This window comes from Rattus norvegicus, chromosome 2 (assembly GCF_021556685.1).
Source record: "Rattus norvegicus strain SHRSP/BbbUtx chromosome 2, alternate assembly SHRSP_T2T, whole genome shotgun sequence".
Classification (NCBI taxonomy): Eukaryota; Metazoa; Chordata; class Mammalia; order Rodentia; family Muridae; genus Rattus; species Rattus norvegicus.
In genome coordinates this window covers 78,017,089-78,039,576 of record NC_141535.1, presented here as the reverse complement: position 1 = coordinate 78,039,576, position 22,488 = coordinate 78,017,089, and the positions used below count along the sequence as shown (strand labels likewise).

The following is a 22,488-nucleotide window of genomic DNA, read 5'->3' as shown; positions in this document are numbered from 1 at the left end:
TTCTTCACGGCCCCTAAGAGTACACAGAAAAAACAACAGAGGGGCAGGAGAGAAGTGTGCGGGGAAAGCATCCATGACTGCTCTAAGAAATGAGTGGAAGAGTAGCTTCTAAACGGGAGGCACCTGCCCCGCTCTCTGCCTGCGTACCTCGAAGTTTTCAAATCCAAAGATGTCAAGGATGCCGATGGACTTGAAGTCGTCTTTGCCTTTGATCCGGCTGTTGATCTTCTTGATCACCCACTCAAAGCAGCGAGCATAAAGTGCCATGGCCAGTGAGTCTCTGCTATCTACTGCCTGGAGAGGGGAAGAAGACCATGGCAGAAGGGGTAACCAGCGCAGCCCGCCCCACTGTGGGAAGGACTCAGTACTGTGGCTAAGGGAATCCATGTCTTCCAGGAAAAAAAGAGAAGGGTCAGACCCACTTACTGACTTGACAGATTCATGAAGACCTGATTTCCAAGTTCAACTTCACATGTCTAGTTATAGAAAGGACTCTAAATCAATATACACGGATATGTGTGTGTGTGTGTGTGTGTGTGTGTGTGTGTGTGTGTGTGTGTGTATGTATATCTATATTATGTATATATACACACACATATACATACATGGATATATATGTTGTGTGTATGGATATCTATATTGTTATATATATACACACATATACATATATGTACATATTTGCATAGTTGATATTGAATATATAAAAAACACATTATTTAGATACATATTAAAATTGGGTTTAAAATATTGAAACCTAGTTTTAAAATTATTTTCTTAATCTTTTACTTATAAAGGTTCTTTTCCTTATGGGATAACATTTTTTCATTTAAGAAAGATGAGGCCAGGTGTGGTGGAGCATGTCTTTACACCTCAATACAAGGGAGGCAGAGGCAAGCAGGCCTCTATGCATTTGAGGCCTCCTTGGTCTACATAGAGCATGCCAGGTCAGTCATGGCTACCTAGTGAGAAGCTATCTTGAAAAGAAAAAAAGAAGACAGATAAATTAGAAAGGGCAGGCAATAGGGCTCAGTGGGGACAGCTGTCCAACACCAACTCTGACGATCCTGGTGTCAATCCCCAGGAACCATGTGCTTTCCACACATGCATGCAAGGCACACACATGCAAATAAAGAGTTGCAAGGATAATCGAGAAGGAAGATTAGAAGGGCAAGCCAATGTAAGTGCAAATGGTCCGTAGCAGAGGCGAAGAACAGTAACAGACCTTGGCAGTGTTCACGTACGATGATAGCGTTCACGGCTTACTTTAACTGAGTGCTCCCTGTGCAGCACATGCTAAGTACTTACACCAAGGTTTTGTTTTAAGCCTCATAAGAATCCTATGAATTGGGTATAACTATCCTTGGCTTATGGAAGAGGGAACTGAGGCACATGAACACGTTTCCCAAGGACAGACAGCCTTAAGTAGAAGGATCAGCCCTCAGCCGGCCTGCGTCAGACCCAAGCTCGTCAGAGCTCGGCTGCTCTGTTACTTACAAAACAATTTCACCTATTTCCAAAGCTTGGGGATCCTTTGTATTCTGCCCATGAGCCAGTCATCTGAACGGCTCACTGGAATCACATATGCAAAGTAAAGACCCAGATGGGAGACCCCTAGGCTGTCTTTGAGACGTTTCAATGGCAGTGAGGGCAGGAGGCCATACCTGCTGAACACTGAGAGGCGTGAGGATCTCTTCTCCCCTGAGGAACATGGATCTCTGAGTCAGCGCATCTGTGAGCTGTGTTGGGTCCAGCCCAAGTAACTCTGCCGACCTCCCCAAAGCTGAAAGCGAAGAAGGAGGCACAGGTGAACCCACAGTCCCTCAAACACGCCAGACACTGGACCTCGGCTGGGTTCAAATCCAGCCACATAGAGCCACATAGAAAGCCATGGACAGTCTCAAACCCTTGAGGCAGAGATGATGGACACATCTCATGTAATGTAATGTAATTGCTTCTGCCTGTAGCAACTTTCTTTAATGTGCTATGTGATAAAAGACAGCTAGATTCTCCGTCTCTTTCAGAAGTTTCTAGATTGTGTCATGTATGTATATGTATGTGTACCTGCCTGCCTGCTTGTTTGTCACCTCTGTGAGTGCAAGGGCCTCCAGAGGCTGGGTGGCTGTGATCCTCCTCCTGTGGGTTTGAGGGGTCAAACCTGGGTCCTTTGCAAGAGCAGCAAGTACTCCTAACTGTTGAGCCATTTCTCAGCCCGAACACCTTACATCAGCTTTTCAATTCAGTTCAGGAAGATGCCCTGTGTCCTGTAATCTCTTAGAAGCTTTTCTGTTCTGGTCATAGAAGGGTGGTGGCAAAGCCAGTCACTTGAGTGCCACCGGTGAAAATAGTCGCAAACTTCTTCAGCATCTCGGGGGTCACAGCACTTTGCCCCAGCACTGAGTCCTTCTGCTTTTTTACAGAAAACCACAGTTGGTCAAAATTCTGGGAACAACTGATGTAGTGGTTTCCAAATTCAATGGATACATCTACAAAACAACTCAGAGCAAGTTGTTGTTGTTGCTGACACATGGTCTTGTGCTTGGTTGCCTGGTGTGGCAGTGATCTTGCTCTATAGCCTAGGCTCCCTGGCAGCTATCCCATCTGCCTGTGTGCTGGCATCAGGACGGTACTACCACCCCTAACCCACTGCGTAATTCTTAATGCAGTAAGTATGAACAAACATTACCCACATAAAACAAGGCTCTGTTCAGAGACAGAGACACTGAAGTTGTACATTTATCTATGCACATGCATTGCCTGAGGACACCAGAAGAGGGCGCCGGTTCCCCTAGAAATGTAGTATGAAACACAGGTCCTAGCCAAAAGTCACCAGTCTCTCAAGTTCTAAGCCATTTCTCCCTCTTTTACCCTAAACCAAGGCTCCTAAGACATTGACAGAAACTACATGTGAATCAAACACAATAAACATTGACCACGAGAAACTGGAATCCTGGAGCCTTAACCCCAAGCACATCCAGAACGCAATTTCTATAACAAGATAGCAAGATTTATTGCTCCTACCAGAAGACATCTCAAAAATTATATTATATATACATTGTATATAATACAGATTATATGCACATATGTATAATTAAAGTACTTCAGCTGGCGTGTTATATAGCCATCAACCTTAAAGGTACCGTCTCCTGAGAGGCAGTCATAGTGCAAACGGATAACTAGCAGGAGGAACAGTCTCCAGCAGAGCTACCCTGCCGGAGAACTGTGAAAACTGTAAAAGCTGCTCATTTGTCTACTTGTTTGGCCCATTTTCCTTCTTAGTAAGAACAAGAACAGACACCCATTGCAGGTCAGGAACCTTGTCCTGACACCTGACCTCACACAGGTGGAGTTCAGTAGTTCCCGACTGGACGTATGTGCTTAGCATGCCTGAGGGGGTGAGACCATGGGTTTCAAGTCCCAGCACCAAAGGGCAGGGGAAATCTGTAGCTCTATTCGAGGTGTTAGAAAACGTTCTGAAAAAGACCAGGTTCCAATATTCTGGGTCTAATCTCTATAAGGAAAACACTGAAGGGGAACAGGGTTGGGGGTCAGGGGTCAGAGGTCAGGTATCAGGGGTCAGGCATCATCTCACCCGTTTTGAAGGAAATCTGTGCCCCTCCAGCAGTGATAAATTCTATGTTGCCGAGATGCAGTATTCCTGCCAGCAACCTCAGAACTTCCCGAACTTCCTCCTTGCTGAATTGCATGACTTCCATTGCCTCCTAGAAGAAAATGAAAAACCGTCCATGCCTAAGTTAAATTCTTAGGTATGGTTCTAAGAATTCTGCTGCATATATACCCGACAAGAAGAATTTCTACAGAAGCGTTGGCACACTGTCCTCACAGGAAGTACTACACGGATCTCTGTCTATCACCCGCACACTGCCTTCTCCGTAGTCTAGCATAGATCCCTGCATAAGAATCATTACTGCAAACCCACCTCTGGAATCTTCGCTTTGAGAAGTTGCCCTAGCTTCATTGTCCTTAGATGGGAAGTTGCCATTTGAGAATCAGCCTCTTATCTCCCCAGAGTCTCTTCTACTTCTTATTTTGCTTTTGTTAGTTTTTGAGGCCAGGGTCACATGTGGCACAGGCTGGCTTTGACCTCGATATATAGGGAAGGATGGCCTTGAGGTTCTCTCCTCCTGCCTCAACCTCCTCATAGAAATTTAGGTGCCGGGGCTGGGGATTTAGCTCAGTGGTAGAGCGCTTGCCTAGGAAGCGCAAGGCCCTGGGTTCGGTCCCCAGCTCCGAAAAAAACCAAAAAAAAAAAAAAAAAAAAAAAAAAAAAGAAATTTAGGTGCCATGTATGGTGGCACCGAACTAAGGGCTCTGTGCATACCAGGCAAAGATGCTACCAAATTGGCAATACTCCCAACCCTTTATCTGTCCTCCAGGTCAAGTCCCAAGTTTTCCAAGATTGAAAAAGGAAAAAATAAAAAACTTGTTTGAAAAGTAATACGATCTGATTCATGTAGCATGAATTTGCACATACACACACACACCCCACACACACACACACCCCACACACACACCCACACACACACAGCCATGCACCACTCAAAACCCCCATGTACATTCATTGAGGTCTATAAAGTCTGGAAATCTTAGCAGTGTTCCTCCGCCAAGGATGTTGTAAACACACAGTGTGTTCGTGAAGTAAGAGAACAGACCATCATGAGTCCAAGTCTCTTGCTATGTCACACACATTTGTGAACCACCATCCTGGGGGCCGAATGGAGACAGTAAAATAAATTAGTTGTTACTTCTGATTTGAAATAGCTTTCAACTCAGGGTACAATGTTGAAGGCTATATTCAAACCGCTTATGACATTGAGCATATATTCATTGTCTATGGTCCACGGGAAAGCAGGTGTCCTCCCGAACAATAAGCATATAATCATTAAAAAGATCTTATGTTCCTTATGCAAACATAGCACCCAGAAAATGGCAATATAAAATCATAGAATCATGCCATGCAAAGTAACACCTTTGAATCATTTTAAAATTATTTTTCTCCACTTATAATTGTTATAGGTATGATATATAAAATAATTTAAATAAAGGAATTCTATTAAATGCCTATTACTGTCTTCTGCCCTCTTTGTTTCTTTTTTTTTCTTCCGGAGCTGGGGACCGAACCCAGGGCCTTGCGCTTGCTAGGCAAGCGCTCTACCACTGAGCTAAATCTGCAACCCCCCCTCTTTGTTTCTTATACAAGAAAGTTTTCAGTGTTTCTAAAGTTATACTTCACCATGTGCTTCACTTGCTAGAAGGGGTCTCAGCTATGTGTATAATAAATTACCTTAAATACCAATTCCTAATTCTCATAAATTTGAGAGGAGGAAATTCTTGCTGTTTCTAGGAAGGAATATATTTCCTCCTTCTCTGCCAAAGTTGTATTGTTTTTGTAAAGTCTTGCTTAGAACTTCCAGAATAAAACTAAATGTTTAAATAATGTCGTATTTATGTTAGTAAAGATCACCTAATTTTTAAGTTAATACTTCTGGTGGGCTACTACTAATAAGTAGTTGTAAATTGAATATTTACAGATCTGCAAGGATAGCCATAAAGAGAATGTATAACTAGAATACATTAGTCAAGAACACTATGTCAGTTTCATATAGAAATTTTCCTGCCTTTTAACACAATATATCATCTTGTCATAAGATCAAATTTCAAATGCCAACCCTTGTTATTTCGATGTAACTTGCAAAGCTTAAACATTGGGATTAAGAAAGACGAACTCCCTAAATTGACTTGGGGCCAACAGAAAGGAACCGTTTTGTGTGTGGGGAAAGGATGCCCCTAGAGGAAGAGCCAGACAGAGCCCAAGGTCCTCCCAGGCAATGCACCCTGGTGGTCACAGCTCTCTGGAAGTGGGGCTTGCAGCAAGACTAAACCAGATAATTACCTATCTGTCTATAGCAACAGCATCTTTTAATGACAGATTATTTTTCTTCAACTTCAAGAAATGAGCATAAACAGAAGAAGAAACTCCCAAGGCCAGCTCTTTCCTGATTCCTCAAGAATAAGGATTAATATGAACAACAATGCCAAGCAACCAGAGCTTCCAGGGACTAAGGCACTACCTAAAGACTATACATGGACTGACCCTGGACTCTGACCCCATAGGTAGCAATGAATATCCTAGTAAGAGCACCAGTGGAAGGGGAAGCCCTTGGTCCTGCTAAGACTGAACCCCCAGTGAATGTGATTGTTGGGGGGAGGGTGGCAATGGGGGGAGGATGGGGAGGGGAACACCCATAAAGAAGGGGAAGGGGAGGGGCTAGGGGGATGTTGGCCCGGAAACCGGGAAAGGGAATAACACTCGAAATGTAAATAAGAAATACTCAAGTTAATTAAAAAAAAAAAAAGAATAAGGATTAGTGCTAATTTCAACACAGTACTTCTTCAATTATGAGAGAGATGGCTTTGCTGTGGGAAATTGTGAGGTCAGAACAGAATGAAGAGACAACTTACACCACAGTTCTCTCTCAGAGACAACTTACACCACAGTTCTCTCTCAGAACCCGTGGGGCACTAGTGCTAGGAATCCCAGGATATTAAAAATCCACAAGTGTAATCTAGCTCTGCATGTAAAAATCGTGCAGTATTTGCATAGGACCCATTCAGTCATCCTGCATACTTTATTTATAGTCAAGGTATTGTTTTGTATCCCAGGCTGGCCTCAAATTTGCTAGGTCACCGAGCCTCAGCCTCCCCAGTGCTGAGTTCACACTATGCTTGGCCATCCTGCTGACTTAACCATCTCTAGATGACCTATGATACCAAACACAGGGCATATACTACATAAACGGCAGTTCTTACGTTGCGTTGGCCTTATAGAAGCAACCTTTTTTCTCTTCTTTAGAAGAATTTTCTATCTGAACTTGGTTATCTATGAAGATGCAGGACTCAGAGATATGGGGTTAACATGATATTTTGAAAGAATACATCACAAAACCCAACTTTCCTCTCATTAGCGCCCCACAGATAACTGTGAGGTAACTGTGGTTTAAGTTGACTTCATTCTGTTCTGGCCTCACACTTTTCCCATTACACAGTTGCCTTCTGGGTTCCTAGACCCTTTCCCTCCAAAGTATATCTGTAGAGTGCAGTCTTCAAGGGGTGCCAAAGGCAAAACCCCGGCTTTGAGAGTGTGTGTGTGTGTGTGTGTGTGTGTGTGTGTGTGTGTGTGTGTGTGTGTGAGTGTTTGATCCTCCTAACTGAGGATAGATGGAATAGTTGACAGAGTTAACGTCAGAGAGAGGTGGGACAGAGAGACAGGGACACAGATGGACCACACTGCACTGTTCTGTATACTATTATGGCTTTAAGCAGAGAGGCAGAAGGAAAGATAATCACATCATTGCCTCCTGTGCTTTCAATTCATTTCCCCTTTTTGATTTACTATCTTTGTGTGTTTTGATGCAGGATTAATTCTGTATGTTAGGCTGACTTTACAGTCAGGGTAAGCCTCCTGCCTCAGACTCCCAAGTACTAGGATTGCAGGCATTAGCCACATTCCCAGCTTGAATTCACTTTCCAACATCAATTCAGACTATATACACAGAATGAGGAGAAATCATGTGTGATTGATAGATATCTTGAAATCACATGGTATTTGTGTGTCACCTGTTGGGTAGAGAGATCTCAGAGGTCCCTAAACTATATAGGATAGTACCGTTGCCCTTGGTTACATACCAATACTGGACAGTGAGGCCTTATTGTTGAAGACACCACAATACTGAATGATCAAAGAGCTTCTGACCTTTGAACAACTTAAAAAGACAAGTCTAAAATGTCTCAGAAGCAGGAAGACCTGGTGGCTCAGTCTGCAATCTGTATACTCACACACCAGCTCTGTTCATCAGCTCTGTAGGCTCCCAGAAGACCCCATTCTAATGACCTCACAGGGTCATTAGGAGCAGAGCAAAATCCATGACATGCTCACGAGAGTAAGTGTAGGCTTCCCTTGGTATGCACAGGGGATTGGTTCCAGGCTCCCCTGTGGCTCTTATAATCTAAGAATGCTCAAACACCTTATAAATATGTGTACATGACGTACATTCTCTATATAGTTTATCTCCAATTTACTTATAATGCCCAATACAGCTTGTATACATAACCATTACACTGTATTGTTTAGGAAACAGTAACAAGAACCAAAGGCCTGAATATAGAGTACAATTAAAAGCTCATTTTCCGTCTGCTGGCAGTTAAATATGAGACTATAAGCAGTGGATGGACAGGGATGCCTGCACCTGTGTCTGCTGTATTTATACCTGATTATATATAGATACACCATGAGTCAACCCTGGATACACTGTATCCCAAAGCTAAGGACTCTGGCAAAGACACTGAGCCCACCAGGATGTGACCTCCAGCCATCCTCACACAGATAGGCTGTTCACAGCGTATGCTGACCAGGCTTTTTCAATGCAACTCACGCTGTCTAGAGGCTGTGAAACTGAGAGATGCTAGATGCTGCCGTGAGGCAGAGTGCAGATCGGCACCATACACTTAACCAGAACTAGTTCCATTAAAAAGGCTGCAGGAACTGTATCACAAACCAATGGCTACCTTGTCTCATGGCTAAGGGAACTATTTTTTAAAAAACAAAACAAAGCAAACCCTGCCTACAAACTGAAAACTGGAGAACCGTGGCCGGGTTGCAAAGCCCAGGGTTCTGTGGGTTTTGTTTTTAGGAATAGAGGGCACCGATGCTGAACACGCTGTTCCAAGTGGGTCACACATCTGTCCTGATTGATGCAGTCACTTGCCATGTCCGAAGGACTCCTCCTACCTAGGATTCCCTGCCAGCCCAGAAAGCAGGCTTCCCTCTGCCTTACAGGGAAATAATCATTCTTACACATTCTCCCAAAAGGAATAATTTCTGTTTTCATAAGGAAAAAGTTATTTTTTGGGGGGGTGTAAGCAAAAATAAAATCCATACTCTAGTGAGGAAAAATTTTTTTAAAAATTAACTTACAATAACTTGTCTGAACGACTCCTGGTCGCTGATTGTCTTGTCTTCTGTACACCCAGACTGATTCAAGTAATGATAGTTTTCTGGCAAAGATAAATAAAACTCTTCTACAGAAAGACAAAGAAAGATGCGACGTGAGTACTCAGCTGGTGCAACTGACAAAATTCAGAAGATGTTACAGTAATTTACCTGAGTGCACCGGAGACTGTATTCTGGTGTTAATAACTAGAGCACACACATAGTCCTATTCTCCAAATGACCACACACTAAGATGCTGGCAAAGTTACTTTTTAATAACCCCAGGGAAATCAAAACAAATTTAATAAATTAAAAAGAATCAGCCAGGCTGGCTGGTTAGCTCAGCTGGTTAGAGCATGGTGCTAATAATGCCAAGGTCGTGGGTTCTATCCCTGTATGGGCCACTGGTGAAATTCTGGGCTGGAGAGATGGCTCAGTGGTTAAGAGCACTGACTGCCCTTCCAAAGGTCCTGAGTTCAAATCCCAGCAACCACATGGGTGGCTCACAACCATCTGTAATGGGATCTGATGCCCTCTTCTGGTGTGTCTGAAGACAGTGACACTGTAGTTATATATAATAAATAAATAAATAAATAAATAAACAAACAAACAAACAAACAAACAAACAAGTCTTTAAAATCAGAATCAGAGAAAACTAATTAACGAGGCTCTTGCTTTACTGCTTTCTTTTAAAAGCCAATCATTTAGCATTTGTTAAAAGGACTTGCTTAAGACACATGGCTCTAGGTCCACTCTCCAGTAGGACAAAAAAAGAAAGTAAGCACAAATTTGGAAATGAGTGTCACTTAGGTGTGTTTTAAAAGTATAGCCATCACCTGGGGAGATGGCACAGTGGTTAAGAGCACTGGCTGCTCTTCCAGAGGTTTTGAGTTCAATTCCCAGCAACCACATGGTGGCTCACAAACGCCTCCAAGTCCAGCTCCAGGGAATCTGACACCCTCAAACACCAATGCACATAGGGCAAAAATAAATTATTAAAAAATGTCATACGGGGTAGTAAGTTTGTAATGCCCACGGCTCGCTGGCCACATAGCACAGACTCACTGACATCACCTTCTGACCTCTATTCACAAGCATGCAAACTCACTAGTTTACATGCACACATAGAAAAATACAAAAGTACAGATACACATGTATGTTCAGAGAAACACAGATAAACTTGCACATGTGTGTGCACACACACTCTGAAATAAAGTCGCTTGCATGGCATTATGTATTTCTCACAAATATCAATTAAATTAAAAATGTACTGAGATTATAAACAGTTTGAGGTTTCTCTGCTGCTAGCTTTCCCCCTGTGCTGGTTTAGTCCCGGATGACCTCAGTCAGCACCTCTGGTACTTTCAAGGTACACGTTTCACTGTAGCTGAGGGACGTCACAGATTGCCGAGGAGCCCACCATCTGCAGTGAGTTTTGAAGGAAGACAAGGAGCTGCTTATCACTCACCTCGTTCTCCCTGGTCCAGCCCTGCCAGCAGTGCATAGAATATGTGATAATTCCTCTCCCCGGGGTTTTGCCTCACTACTCGGTTCTGTGAGGAGAAACCAAATTTATATGTATATATTTTAAATGTTTTTTTACCACTTAATACAAAACAATCTCTGAAAACTGTCATTATAGGAAAACTGCGAACTGAACCATGGCTACTTACTTTTTCTAATAAATCTTCATGCGAGAAGTAATGGACGGTCAAGGAAGAAAACAGACACGGGTGGAGAGGGGGTGTGGGAGGGGGCTGTGTGCTAGCCTGGACTCTTGAGTTATGGCTCCCTCCCTCATCTGTCTACCCTGCTGCTACTGGTGCCAAAAGACATTAAACAAACAAAGCCCACTTCACCTAATCCAGTCCCAACGCCATGGGGCCCAACCAAACAGCAAGTGCTTGGTGACTGCTCCAGGGTAGACATGGCTTGAATGCAGCCCCAAAGGCCACGTGCAGAATCCTTGGTCTATGGTTTGAGGGTGGAAGAGCCCTCATACGAGGTGGGGCCCAAGGGAAGGTCACAGTCACTACAGTTATGCTAATGCTGATCTTATAAGCCTGTCAGCTTCTGAGACTAGATAGTTAAGAATGGAGTCCGGCCATCTTGGTTCTCTCTTCCTCTTCCTTCCTGGCCCGTGATCTTTCACATACACTACCTCTGTGACGCCAACCACCACGCTACAACAAAGCTAGATGGCTTGTACCAGAGCCTGAATACATGACTTGTTAGAATCTTAGCTCAAACCGTGACCTAAGACACAGCAATTTTTAATCTTTATTTTATTTATTTATCTATGTATTTACTTACTTAGTTATTTTTGTTTGTTTTTTTTTTTAAAGATTTATTCATTTATTATATATAAGTACACTGTAGCTGTCTTCAGATACACCAGAAGAGGGCATCGGATCTCTTTACAGATGGTTGTGAGCCACCATGTGGTTGCTGGGAATTGAACTCAGGACCTCTGGAAGAGCAGTCGGGTGCTCTTAACCGCTGAGCCATCTCTCCAGCCCTATTTTTGTTTTTTGAGACAGGGTTTCTCTGTATAGCCCTGGCTGTCCTGGTACTCTGTAGACCAGGCTAGCCTCAAACTCAGAGATCTGCCTGCCTTTGTCTCCCAAGTGCTGGGATTAAAGCCATTTATCATTACCACCTGGCTTCAAGCTATTTTTTTTTTTAAAAGGCAAAATTTGATAGGCTTTTTTTCTATCAACTACCCAGTCAGACATTACATTATAGCAACAGAAATCAGACTAATAAGCGATGAATCTAGACTATGGGCATAATCTGAAACATTTCCACAGGAAAAATGATCATTTAGTTTATAAAGTAACTAACAAGCCAAATGCAGTAATATTAAAGAAAAAAAAAAAAGCTTGAACTAAGTAACAGGTATTTCACATCCTTTTGGGGCCTTTACAATAAGAGCAAAGTTTTCACAGACAGGGCCGAATGCAGACAGCCATGAAACGAAACAGGATACAATCTACAATTCTTCCGCCCTGAATGTTTCCTTTCTGACAGATGTTCAGTTGAACAAACTTCCCAAAGCGGCTGGAGTTGTTGTTGTATACGGTCTTCGCATTGCCAAATGCTTCCATGATCGGGCTGTGAACAGAGGACAAGAGAGCATGAATCAGGGCAAATGCTAATACACACAAACGTAAGGAATCTGCAGCCGCGGGGCCCAGCCCGACTCTGTTTATTTAAAGAAGAGTCGGCTTTTCTAAACACTTGCCGAGATGGGCTTCTCCTGAACATCCCCTCGAATGAGAAGAAGAAGATGGCTAGTTATTCCGTGAGAGGAAGCCGCACAGCTAAGGGGGCCCATGACTCAGCTCTGCACAAATGAACTTGGGTGACACACTGCCAGGGAGTTGCACAGAAGAGCCCCCATCTAGGATCGGAAAAGCCCTCGATGCTGGGCCTTCTGCTCGTTTGCATTATGGCCTGGAGGTAATTTATTTAACACCTCCGGATCAGCTCCAACTGTTAAACGGAGTCAGGCTAGACCAAGGGTGTAACAGGCAGTGCCGTAAAGGGCCAGATGCTGTTGTCAGCTTCGCAGAGCGTACGGGCCCTGCTGAAACTACTCAGTGCTGCCACTGTGCTTTAAAAGTTGCCAGAAACAACACAAGCGAGCATGGCAGGGCCCCAAGAAAACTATTTACGAAGAACACTGGAGGAGATGGATGAAGCGGTCTGAAAATGGAAGGTGATGACCCTTGCTACTGAGCTATATACAGGAAGCGGGGTTAAAACTAAAGGCATATATACTTCGTGTAATTTGTGAGTATGCATGTGTACCTGTGTGCATGCACATACAAGGGTGTGCATGCTACCTTAGACCTTGAAAATGCTAAGCAAGCACTTTACCACTGAGCTGCATCTCCAATTAAAAACAAAACAAAACCAAACAAAACTGCAGGGTATTAGACTAGGCTGTAGCTTGCTGACCTCAGGACAGCTCTTTGCATCCGACAGCTCTCTGCATCCGGTGTCTGTCGTGTCTCTAACAAGGCACCAATCAGACACCAAGTGAGTCTGTGGATGATACCCAGCCACACAGCCTTCTGTCAGTTCCAGATCACAGCTGGGTACTGCGATCTGTCCTAGGTGAGGCTGTGCAAAAGCCCTGTGCTCACACCCACAGCACATTTCTCTGAACACTACAGCACCTAGGTTAGTGTGTGTCTGAGAGCCTCAGTCGGCAGCAGCCGTCAGTCAGCTTCTCAGAAGCATGAGGTACCTCCTACAATAGCCTGACAGGGAAGGAAGGGAGGGAAGAAGGATGGACAGACCAGGAGATGCTTCTGCCACAGCAGGTGTTGCACAAGGTAGTTGCAGCAGGAAGTGCTGGGTCCATGTCAAGACCATTTCATTTTTAGGAGGTGCAGGAGGGGCCACGGTGGTGGGAGGTGAGACAAAGGTGCCATACATCACCCTTCCCAGCATGGAAACTCTCTAGGACAACTGGCCTTGAATTCACAGAGATTTGCCTGCCTCTGCCTGCCTGTGCTGGGATGAAAGGTATGCAGCTAAGATCACTTAAGAAATCCTAGCAGGCAAGCCTGGAAAAGAACAGACTAAGTTTAGCTATTCCGTCCCAGAAGCAAAGCAAAGCCTTTGGCCCGGAAGTGTGAACAGAGAAGCGCTACCTGCTTTGGAGGATGGCTTGCTCAACGCTGGACGACTTCTCCTGTAGGCACAAGTCCAGAGAATGCTGGCTGATGACGGACAGAAACTTGAGGATCAACTTGGTGCTTTCTGTTTTCCCTGCCCCGCTTTCACCACTGAAAGACAAAACACGCAAGTTTAGGTTTCTAAGGGAAGATGTACTCTTGAAACAACTAGCTTTGTCAAAGACTCCTTAACACAAGTCACCATTGACAATGGGGAGAATGGAGTTCAAAATCCCTGATGCTGGACCAGGAGGAGGGCTCCATGGCTAAGGGGGCCTGCCACCAAGCCTAAGGACCTGACTCCACTTTTTTTTTCTTAAAGACTTATTTATTTTATGTATATGAGTGTTCTATGTACACCTGCAGGCCAGAAGAGGGCATTGGATCCCACGACAGATGGTTGTGATCCACATGTGGTTGCTGGAAATTGAACTGAGAACTTCTGGAAGAGCAGCCAGTGCTCTTAACCACTGAACATTCTTCTCTCCAGCCCCCTGACTTCACTCTTAAACACACATGATACAAAGAAAAAATAGCCCAGACAATATTGCTGATGCCAAGAAGTGCATGCTGACAGGAGCCTGATATAGCTGTCTCCTGAGAGGCTCTGCCAGAGCATGACAAATACAGAGGTAAATGCTTGCAGCTAACCATTGAACTGAGAACGGGGTCCCCATTAGAAGAGTTAGAGGAAGGATTGAAGGAGCTGAAGGGGCTTGCAACCCCATAAGAACAATACCAACCAACCAGAGCTCACAGGGACTACACCACTACCCAAAGACTATACATGGACTGACCCAGGGCTCCAGCTGCATATATAGCAGAGGATGGCCTTGTTGGGAACCAATGGGAGAAGCCCTTGGTCCTGCCAAGGCTGGATCCCTCAATGTAGGGGAATGTCAGGGTGGGGAGGGGGAAAGGGGAGTGAGTGGATGGGTGGGGGAACACCCTCATAGAAGAAGGTGGAGGGGGGATGGGATAGGGGAGTTATGGATGGGAAACCAGGAAAGGGGATAACATTTGAAATGTAAATTTTAAAATATCCAATAAAAAGAAATAAGAAAAAATAGGGTCCCATGGGTCCCTCTGACCTGCACAAGTCTGCTATAGCACATGCATGCCCTCCTCTGACACTCAAATAAGAAATTCAATTTTAAGACTGCCTGTTGCTATGAAGGGAAGCAGAGGTCCCTTCTCCTGCAGGCCTGTCCATTTCTGGCCTCCTGTATGCTGCTTTTTATGCAAGACTCAGAAGATAGATGGCGCTGTTCAGATAAGGGGAGCCCTGCGCACGCAAGAGTCTTTACTGGGTCTTGTTCCCAAGCACGTCCCCACTGCAGCAGCCCCTGCTCAGGGGGGCACCCGCTGGGTGTGTGTTCAATGAATGGGCACAGTCACAGTACTTTGGGGGGAGACAATGAGCACAAGGAGACCATTGGTGTTCAGAAACATGAAGTCTGTCCTACCTGACTAGCCGCCCAGATATTCTCAAGACAGACAAGGGCTGAGTGCCTGGCTCAGAGCTAAATACTGAATGTCTGATTTCAAAGTCCCATGGATGTTTTGCACTTAGAAACAGGTAAGGGAGAGTGAACAAAGCATTTCCAATAGAGGGGACCAATGGGAAAAGAAAAGGATGTCTCAGCTATGATGTCTGCCAAGTATAAGGCCAGCACAGAAAACAGGAGGATTGTGGGTAAGATATAACGGAGCAGAGACAAGAAGGCAGGCAAGGCAGTACTGGAAGACACAGCCCATGGTTGGTGACTGTGCTGTGCCCATTAACATCACCTTAAAGAGAAAGCCCTTGAGAGGATACTCCAGAAGAACTGCAGGGTCGCTTCCGGAAGATCAGCTATAGCTATTTCCTCCAGGAGCAGCTATTCCCTAGCTTACGGTTGTTCAGATTGTGTGCCCGTGTAGTACAGAGACGGGAAGGAGCATGAAAGAGACCTGGAGGGAGAGCCCAGTCTACTTTGTGTAAGGCTGTGTTCAGCAAGTACCACGGGGAGGCTAGAGGAAGCCAAGAAGCAAACAGACAAAGAAAGCAAACCAGAAGGGCCGTACGGCCAGACAGAAGCCATCGGAGGCAGGGGGCAGACAGTGCTTGGTGGAAGACGCACAGGAGTACCCGAGTTCTCCAAGTCCTGTGCATGCCAAGGTATGGGGATCTTAAGGAATGCTGCCGGGAACATGGTCAATGATTAAATAATTACATTTAGTAAAGAGAGGAAATATCTCAGATGACAGACACCCCTGAAGCCAGGCTGAGTATCTTGGGCACTCAGTAAATACTTGCATTTGCCAGGCCCATCACAAATACCTTGTCCCCTTTGTAAACATTAGTTTTGAGCATGGATATCATGATTCCAAAGAAAAATGCATCATAGCAAGGGCTCCAAGGGGTCCTGGTAATCAGACAGGCAGACATGTGTTCTCTCCGCAGAGAACAAATACCCATAAGTCGACACCTCCCACGAGATCCAAAGGTAGAACCGAAGAAATTACCACACAGGCCTACCTGGGGCAGCGAGTCTTAGGACCTGGAAACTGTCCTGTTTAATGTTTGAGACAGGAGAGTGACTCACAGTCGAGCCAGTCTGGGCAGAGTTACCTTTTATCCACAATGGGCACCATCCTGATTCAGGACTTAACAGTCCTTTTTTACATACCTGATCTGGGCACAGCCCAGTGCTTAGTGTATGCCTGACACTGACATCATACAAGACTGAGTAGTGTCCAAGCTAGAGAGAAGGTTCAAGGAAACAGCCAAATGGTTACTTATGTCTTAATAGGTACACATCGAGCTGGCAAGTATTGCTGATTGGAAAAAAAAAACAAGAAAGAGGCAGGTACTGGAAGTATAGCTCAGTAGGTAGAGCTCTTGCCTATTGTGCTGAAAACCTGGATTTGACTCCCTGTACTGCATAAACCAGGAATAGTTGTACAAACATGCAGGAAGTTCACAGTCATCCTTGCCTACCTAGCAAGGCCGATGCTACTATGTAAGACCTTGACTAAAAACAAAAGAAGCAAACAAAAGTCAAGAGAAACAAACTGGGGACATTTCCTGATTGAGATAGACAGGGTTTCTTAAACCCAGGTTATCACCCTCTGACACTCTGAGGTAGAAGTTCAGTCCTAGGGCTCGGCAGGGAGCATGCACAGCACCCCTGACAGACTTGGGGGTGGAGGTGGGGCAGTATGTGACAGAGAGGCTCTGGACAGATATGGGTATCAATGAGCCTACCAGCATGACGACCTGGATGCTGATAACAGTTTCCACATCTGTCCAAAGTTACCACGCTGTACACATGAAATCAGCGCGGTTGACTTTGATAGTTTTACTTTACATTGGAGAGAACAAAACAAATCTACCTCCAAGAAAAAAAAAAGTGGCTTCCAGACCTCAGCGTTGGCATAGGGCAGCTATGAGAGAGAGTTGTGAGAGGAAGGGCATATTTTGGGGTGACCATCATGAGCACTCAGAACCCAACCCAGGTTGTGAGGTACCAGGAAATGATACCTGGGGACTTGGAGAAGCTGCCCAGCTGGGATTGGGAGACCAGGAAAACTCTGAGGGGGGGAAAAAGGTAGAGAAGGGAAGAGACAGGATCGAGTAGGCTCAGGAGAAACATCAGAGACCCTGCTTCGACGAAGAGAGTGAGACAGCTGGAGAGAAAATCAGCCGTGGAACCTGATGTGCACATCCCCCCAAGCATGTAAGCATGTAACAGCTGGATACTTTTGATTATGCCAAATTACCTAAAGAAGAAATCAAAGTGTTCAGGGCAGTGAGGCTCAAAGAGCTGGGAGCGCTGTGCTCTGTAATCAGGAAGGAGGCGGGTGAACACCAGCAGCAGACTGTGCTCCAGGAACTGACTCTCCATGCACTGGCATGCTTGGGCTGCTAGCAGGACAGACTGCAGCTGGTAGTTCTAGATCCATGCATGCCTACAATGTCTGGTCCTTACATTCTCCCTTTCTCTGTTTGCATCTGCTGATCAAGCAACGCCCTTCCTATGAATCAAATTCCCAAACAACACATTTTTTCTTAAAACATAAATCAGATCAAACCTAATTTCTGTCATTTCCTAGTTGATGGCTAACTAAAGGGGCATCTCTAGCGTCTAAAAGACTATGTCCAAAGGTTAAACAAAGTCCTTGCATCATGGCTTCTGCAAGAGGTAGCACTTGGTTGGAGCAGAGGCTAAAGTTCAAATCTCTGTCGTCAGTCATCCACCAGGTCCAAGCCTCATGCTCTCCACAGAGAAGGTTCTCCGAGCCTCTGTGAGGTTTATAACAAGAGGAGCTTTTCCACAGGGTTTGGTCCCATTCTAGACTGTCCTCACCCATACACATGTCCTTCACCTGCTTCCTACTGTATGTCAGTCACAGACCATGGCCTGTGTCACATAGTCCCATTCCAAGCAAACAGCCAACTCTCCTCAGCACCCAGCAAGCCACACCTCAAGAACCCAGTGATTCTCATACCATCCCACAATACAGAAGACACGGTTAAGAAATGGCTCCATTTTTGAAAACTCCAAACAGCAAGTAAGCGAAGAGCCAACACTTCCTCTGGATTACTCACCCCCTTTGACTGACAGTGAAGGCTGGCCGCTTACCACACACTGTCCCAGTGTGAAGCAGTACAGACAAGCCAGCCTTAGCGTTTTACCCAGGACAGAATTATAGGGGGCATTGTTTAGGACTGTGCTCTGTACAGGGCTCTGAAGGAAGGACGAAATTACACCAAAATGGAGTCACTCCTGACAAGTGCTGCACAATCGAACTGAAGCCTTATGGAAGCACATGAACTCCAGGCTCAACTAGGTTTTACTGAAATCAGGAGACTCCAGTCTGTCTGGGTCAATCTGAGCAGGAAGTTCCTCCACTTCAACCCTTACAAAGGTAGCCTGGGATCAGCCAGTCTGTGTGGTTCTCCTGTTTCACTCCCTGTCCCTCTCAGGAATTCCTCTGTTCTGCTCTGTCCCAGGGAGAACTCTCACTCTACCTAATGGTTTGAAGGTTGCCTCAACTCCTAAATTGTGACAAGGACTCAATGGCACCTACAAGTAAATGAGTTGTGATTTTTGTTTTTGACACTGCTCTACCATCTTGAGAGTTCGCTCACATTCAAAAGAACCACAAGAAGCTAAACTCTCCTTATACACACACACACACACACACACACACACACACACACACACAGAGGGGAGGGGAGAGGGAGAGGGAGAGACACTAAGGTCACTGTCAAATGTAGAAGGCCAACCAAGGATTCACACTAACCTTATTAATACATGGGGGGTGGGGGAATCCTTACATGAGTTTTAAAGTCACATATATGTAACGTCATATACTTAAGGTTTATGATAGCATAAGCTTCCACTTAAATGTCCATTAAAAAGTAGAATTTAGGGGACTGGAGAGACAGCTCAGCAGGGTAGGGCACGTATTGCTCTTGCAGAGGACCTTGGTTGACACTGGGACAGCTCACACCTGCCTGTACGTAACGACACTGTCTGTAGGCACCTGCACACATGTGCAGAACGTGATCTCATGCAGGAACAACACATAGGCATACATTTTTAAAATTTTAATTAATGCGGTAGGGCTTGAAAAAAAAGAAATAAATAATTAACATTTTAGGGGGAAAAAAAGTAGAGTTTCAGAGCAGAACAACCTTGAAATGGTACAGAATGGAAGCCGAAAGGCCTGGCATTGCCACACCCAGCTGGGGATCTCAGCCATGCCTGACCTGCTTGTTTTAAAGTTTACTTGATAATATGGAAGGCTCAGAAGAATATTCTCTGATTGTAATACCAAGAATGGGAGAGAAAGGTGTGAGACCAGTAAGACACACTGCGTCCACCAGGGGGCAGATCAGGGCTGAGAGAACCAAACAGATGCTTGTATCTGGCAATTTACCTTTAAAATGCCTTGTTTTCTTAATTCCCACACCTTCCATAAAGAAATGGAGGAGAGGGGAGAGGGGGGAGGGGAGAGAGGAGGGGGGAGGGGATAGGAGGGAGGGGAGAGGAGAAGGGGGGAGGGGAGATAGCAGGGCAGGGGAGAGGAGTAAAGAAAAAGGAACAAACAAACCTGCTGACAAGCTCTATTAAACCAAATGACCATGATGGCACCGGCAAGCACTGGAGATACAGAGGCCTGCCAAAGCTACATAGTGAGACCCTGGTCAAATACAAAAACAAACCCACTCCCACATCCTAGTGACGAGTCACTTCCTTTTTGCTTTTGAACAGTTCTCATTACATAGCACTGGATGGCCCTGGTAAAAAAGGCTACCCTCAAGCTCCAAGATACTTGACCCTGCCTCCAAGAATACTAGGATTAAAAGTCACCGAGCCTGGCCACAAAGCCATTCACAGAGACTCTTGTGGACTCATTTAGCTAAATATGGTTACTTTTCCTTTTTGGTTTTTCAACACAGGATTTCTCTGTGTAGCCATGGCTGTCCTGGAACTTGTTCTGCAGACCAGGCTGGCTTCACCAACTCAGAAACTCTCCTGCTTTTGCCCCCCAAGTTCTGGGATTAAAGGTGTGCACAATCACCACCCAGCTGGTAGCACATTTTTATCCCAGCATTCAGTAGACTGAGATAGATACATGCACCATGAGTTCAAGGCCAGCCTGGGCTACATGCATAGACCCTGACTTACAAAAGCAAAACCAAACAGCAATCTTCCATGATGTTTGAGTCACAAGTCAAGTTATCTATATTAAGCATGCTAGTCCTTGAAGCTGTTTTCTATTCAAAGTGGGTAGCTTTACTTGGACTAACTTTGAATTAGCATGATCCCCGTCTGCATTACTTAATACACTGACTGTTACGTCCAAGTGACTTCTACAGTGTCACCTTAGTGGCACAACAGTAACCGTGAAGAGTACAAAGCCCATCTCTCCCCATGCTTTTGGGGAGGGGAAATCAGTTCATCTATTCATGTATGTGTAATTTCTATCTATTCAGAAAAAAAAAGAAAGAGAAAAAAAAAAAGCAGGGAAACTTTTCAACAAGTACAGTGGCCAGATCCTGCAGTACGGACACAGCACGGCACACACAATGATCATTATAGAGTGCTCACATCAAAGGTGCTTTCACAGCTGGCACAGTGCGCTACTCCCTGTCACACTGGGCAGTATGGACACATCTCAACCGTCTTCAGGCACACTCTCCATTCCCTAGCCTGGAGATTGTGGGAGGACCTCCACTGGTGCCCCTCCCCCACAGGGATAGTGTCTCTGATCTGGGGAAGGCGGGACACATACAGTGTGCTCCCCTCAGCCTCTGATCCAGTCAGTCTTCGCCATCTGGGAACTGTGCTCTGGTCACCTGGCTGGGTGCATGACCAGGTGGCCTGTCTGTGGAACATGGGGCTACAGTTTTGGCAAGCTCGATTGGCTTGAGGTCCAAAAATGACAGACGGCACTCTCCATCTGTTCCCATGTCTTACTGTCATAGAACGTGAAATCCTGGGGGTATCTATATACTGCCCTCCCCCAAACCAAACTGTCCTTCCCGCTTCCTTGTGACAATTATTTTGTCACAAGTTGGGACTAGAAAGCCATGTGAAACAGCTGTCAAAATCATTCGCCACGGCAGTTCAGTGGCCTGCCACTCCTCAGGCACTGTCATGTCCCATGAATGGATGCTTAGAGGGATACGTGAATGAAGAACTTGGATACTCCATGGAAACCTCAGCACTTCCATCCCATCTGTGTTGGACAGCATCCAGACTGGACTTAAACCGCCGCTGCCACAGGCTCCCAGAGCAAACGACAGGTCCCAATAGGATGCCACTGGGATATATGCAGTGGGCCAATTTGCATCCATTAATAATAAAATTTAAGAAGTATATAAAAATGTACTCCAGGTCTTTTTTAAAATGCCATTTTTAGCAGGAAGGGTTTTCATGGTGGGGGGTTCAGGCTACTTTATTTTCCAAGTAAGTAAGAGCTGTGTAATAGTGACACACATATGGAACCCCAGCACTTGGAAGCTCAGGCAGAAGGAATGCTGTTTGAGACTAGTGTGGGCTACACAGTAAAATCTTGTCTCAAAAATAACCAAAGATAGAAAAGGACACAGACAAGTTAAACTTGGCTCAAACAGGCAGGTCATACCTAATGCAAAATTAATTTAAATAAACATGTTCTTGTTCCATTCTCTTAACACATGCACAGCAAGCTATCCTTCTCCACCTAATTCATAAGTAAACTTTAGGACAGTGGTTTTCAACCTTCCTAATGCTGCAACCCTTTAAAATAGCTCCTCATATTGTGGTGACCCCAACCATAAAGTTATTTTCATTGCTACTTTGTAACAGTAATTTTGCTACTGTTGTGAATTATAATATAAATACTCATGTTTTCTGATGGTCTTAGTAAACCTGTGTGAAAGGGTCCTTTGAACTCACTCACACTCCAAAAGGGGTTGCGACCTATAGGTTAAAAACTACTTGCTTAAGGGAGCATTCCCATTATTAAAAGATTTCTTAAAATCAGGATATTGCTAACCAGAGTGATTTCTATGTATATAGTAGATTTCTTCTAGAGTAGAGAAAAAACATCTTGCTCAAAACATTCAAGCATTGTGACTAGCATTCTAAAATATGTAAAATATTTTAAATATGAAAGAGACATTAAATAAACAGATTGACAGTGCTTCATCTGTGAAATGGCCCAAAGAATAATTCAAGAAAATTGGGAGGAAAGAGAAAAAGAATGGGAATAAATAAACGATCGAACAAATGAATGAACGGAGGGCCTATA

General features: G+C 44.8%; 1 protein-coding gene across 3 annotated transcripts in view; it reads right to left on the bottom strand.

Moving 5' to 3' along the window:
• Positions 1-22,488, bottom strand: part of Myo10 (myosin X) — a 202,235-nt gene that overhangs the window by 76,650 nt on the left and 103,097 nt on the right. For 2 of the 3 annotated variants that reach the window (XM_087621816.1, XM_087621818.1), the window contains 7 exons: positions 13,672-13,806; positions 11,997-12,121; positions 10,476-10,560; positions 8,993-9,096; positions 3,590-3,719; positions 1,662-1,780; positions 148-294 (listed from right to left, as the gene is read on the bottom strand). In XM_087621816.1, coding sequence (XP_087477942.1) covers positions 148-294; positions 1,662-1,780; positions 3,590-3,713 — 390 coding nt within the window. In that variant the 5' untranslated portion in view covers positions 3,714-3,719; positions 8,993-9,096; positions 10,476-10,560; positions 11,997-12,121; positions 13,672-13,806. 3 annotated transcript variants of the gene reach the window in all.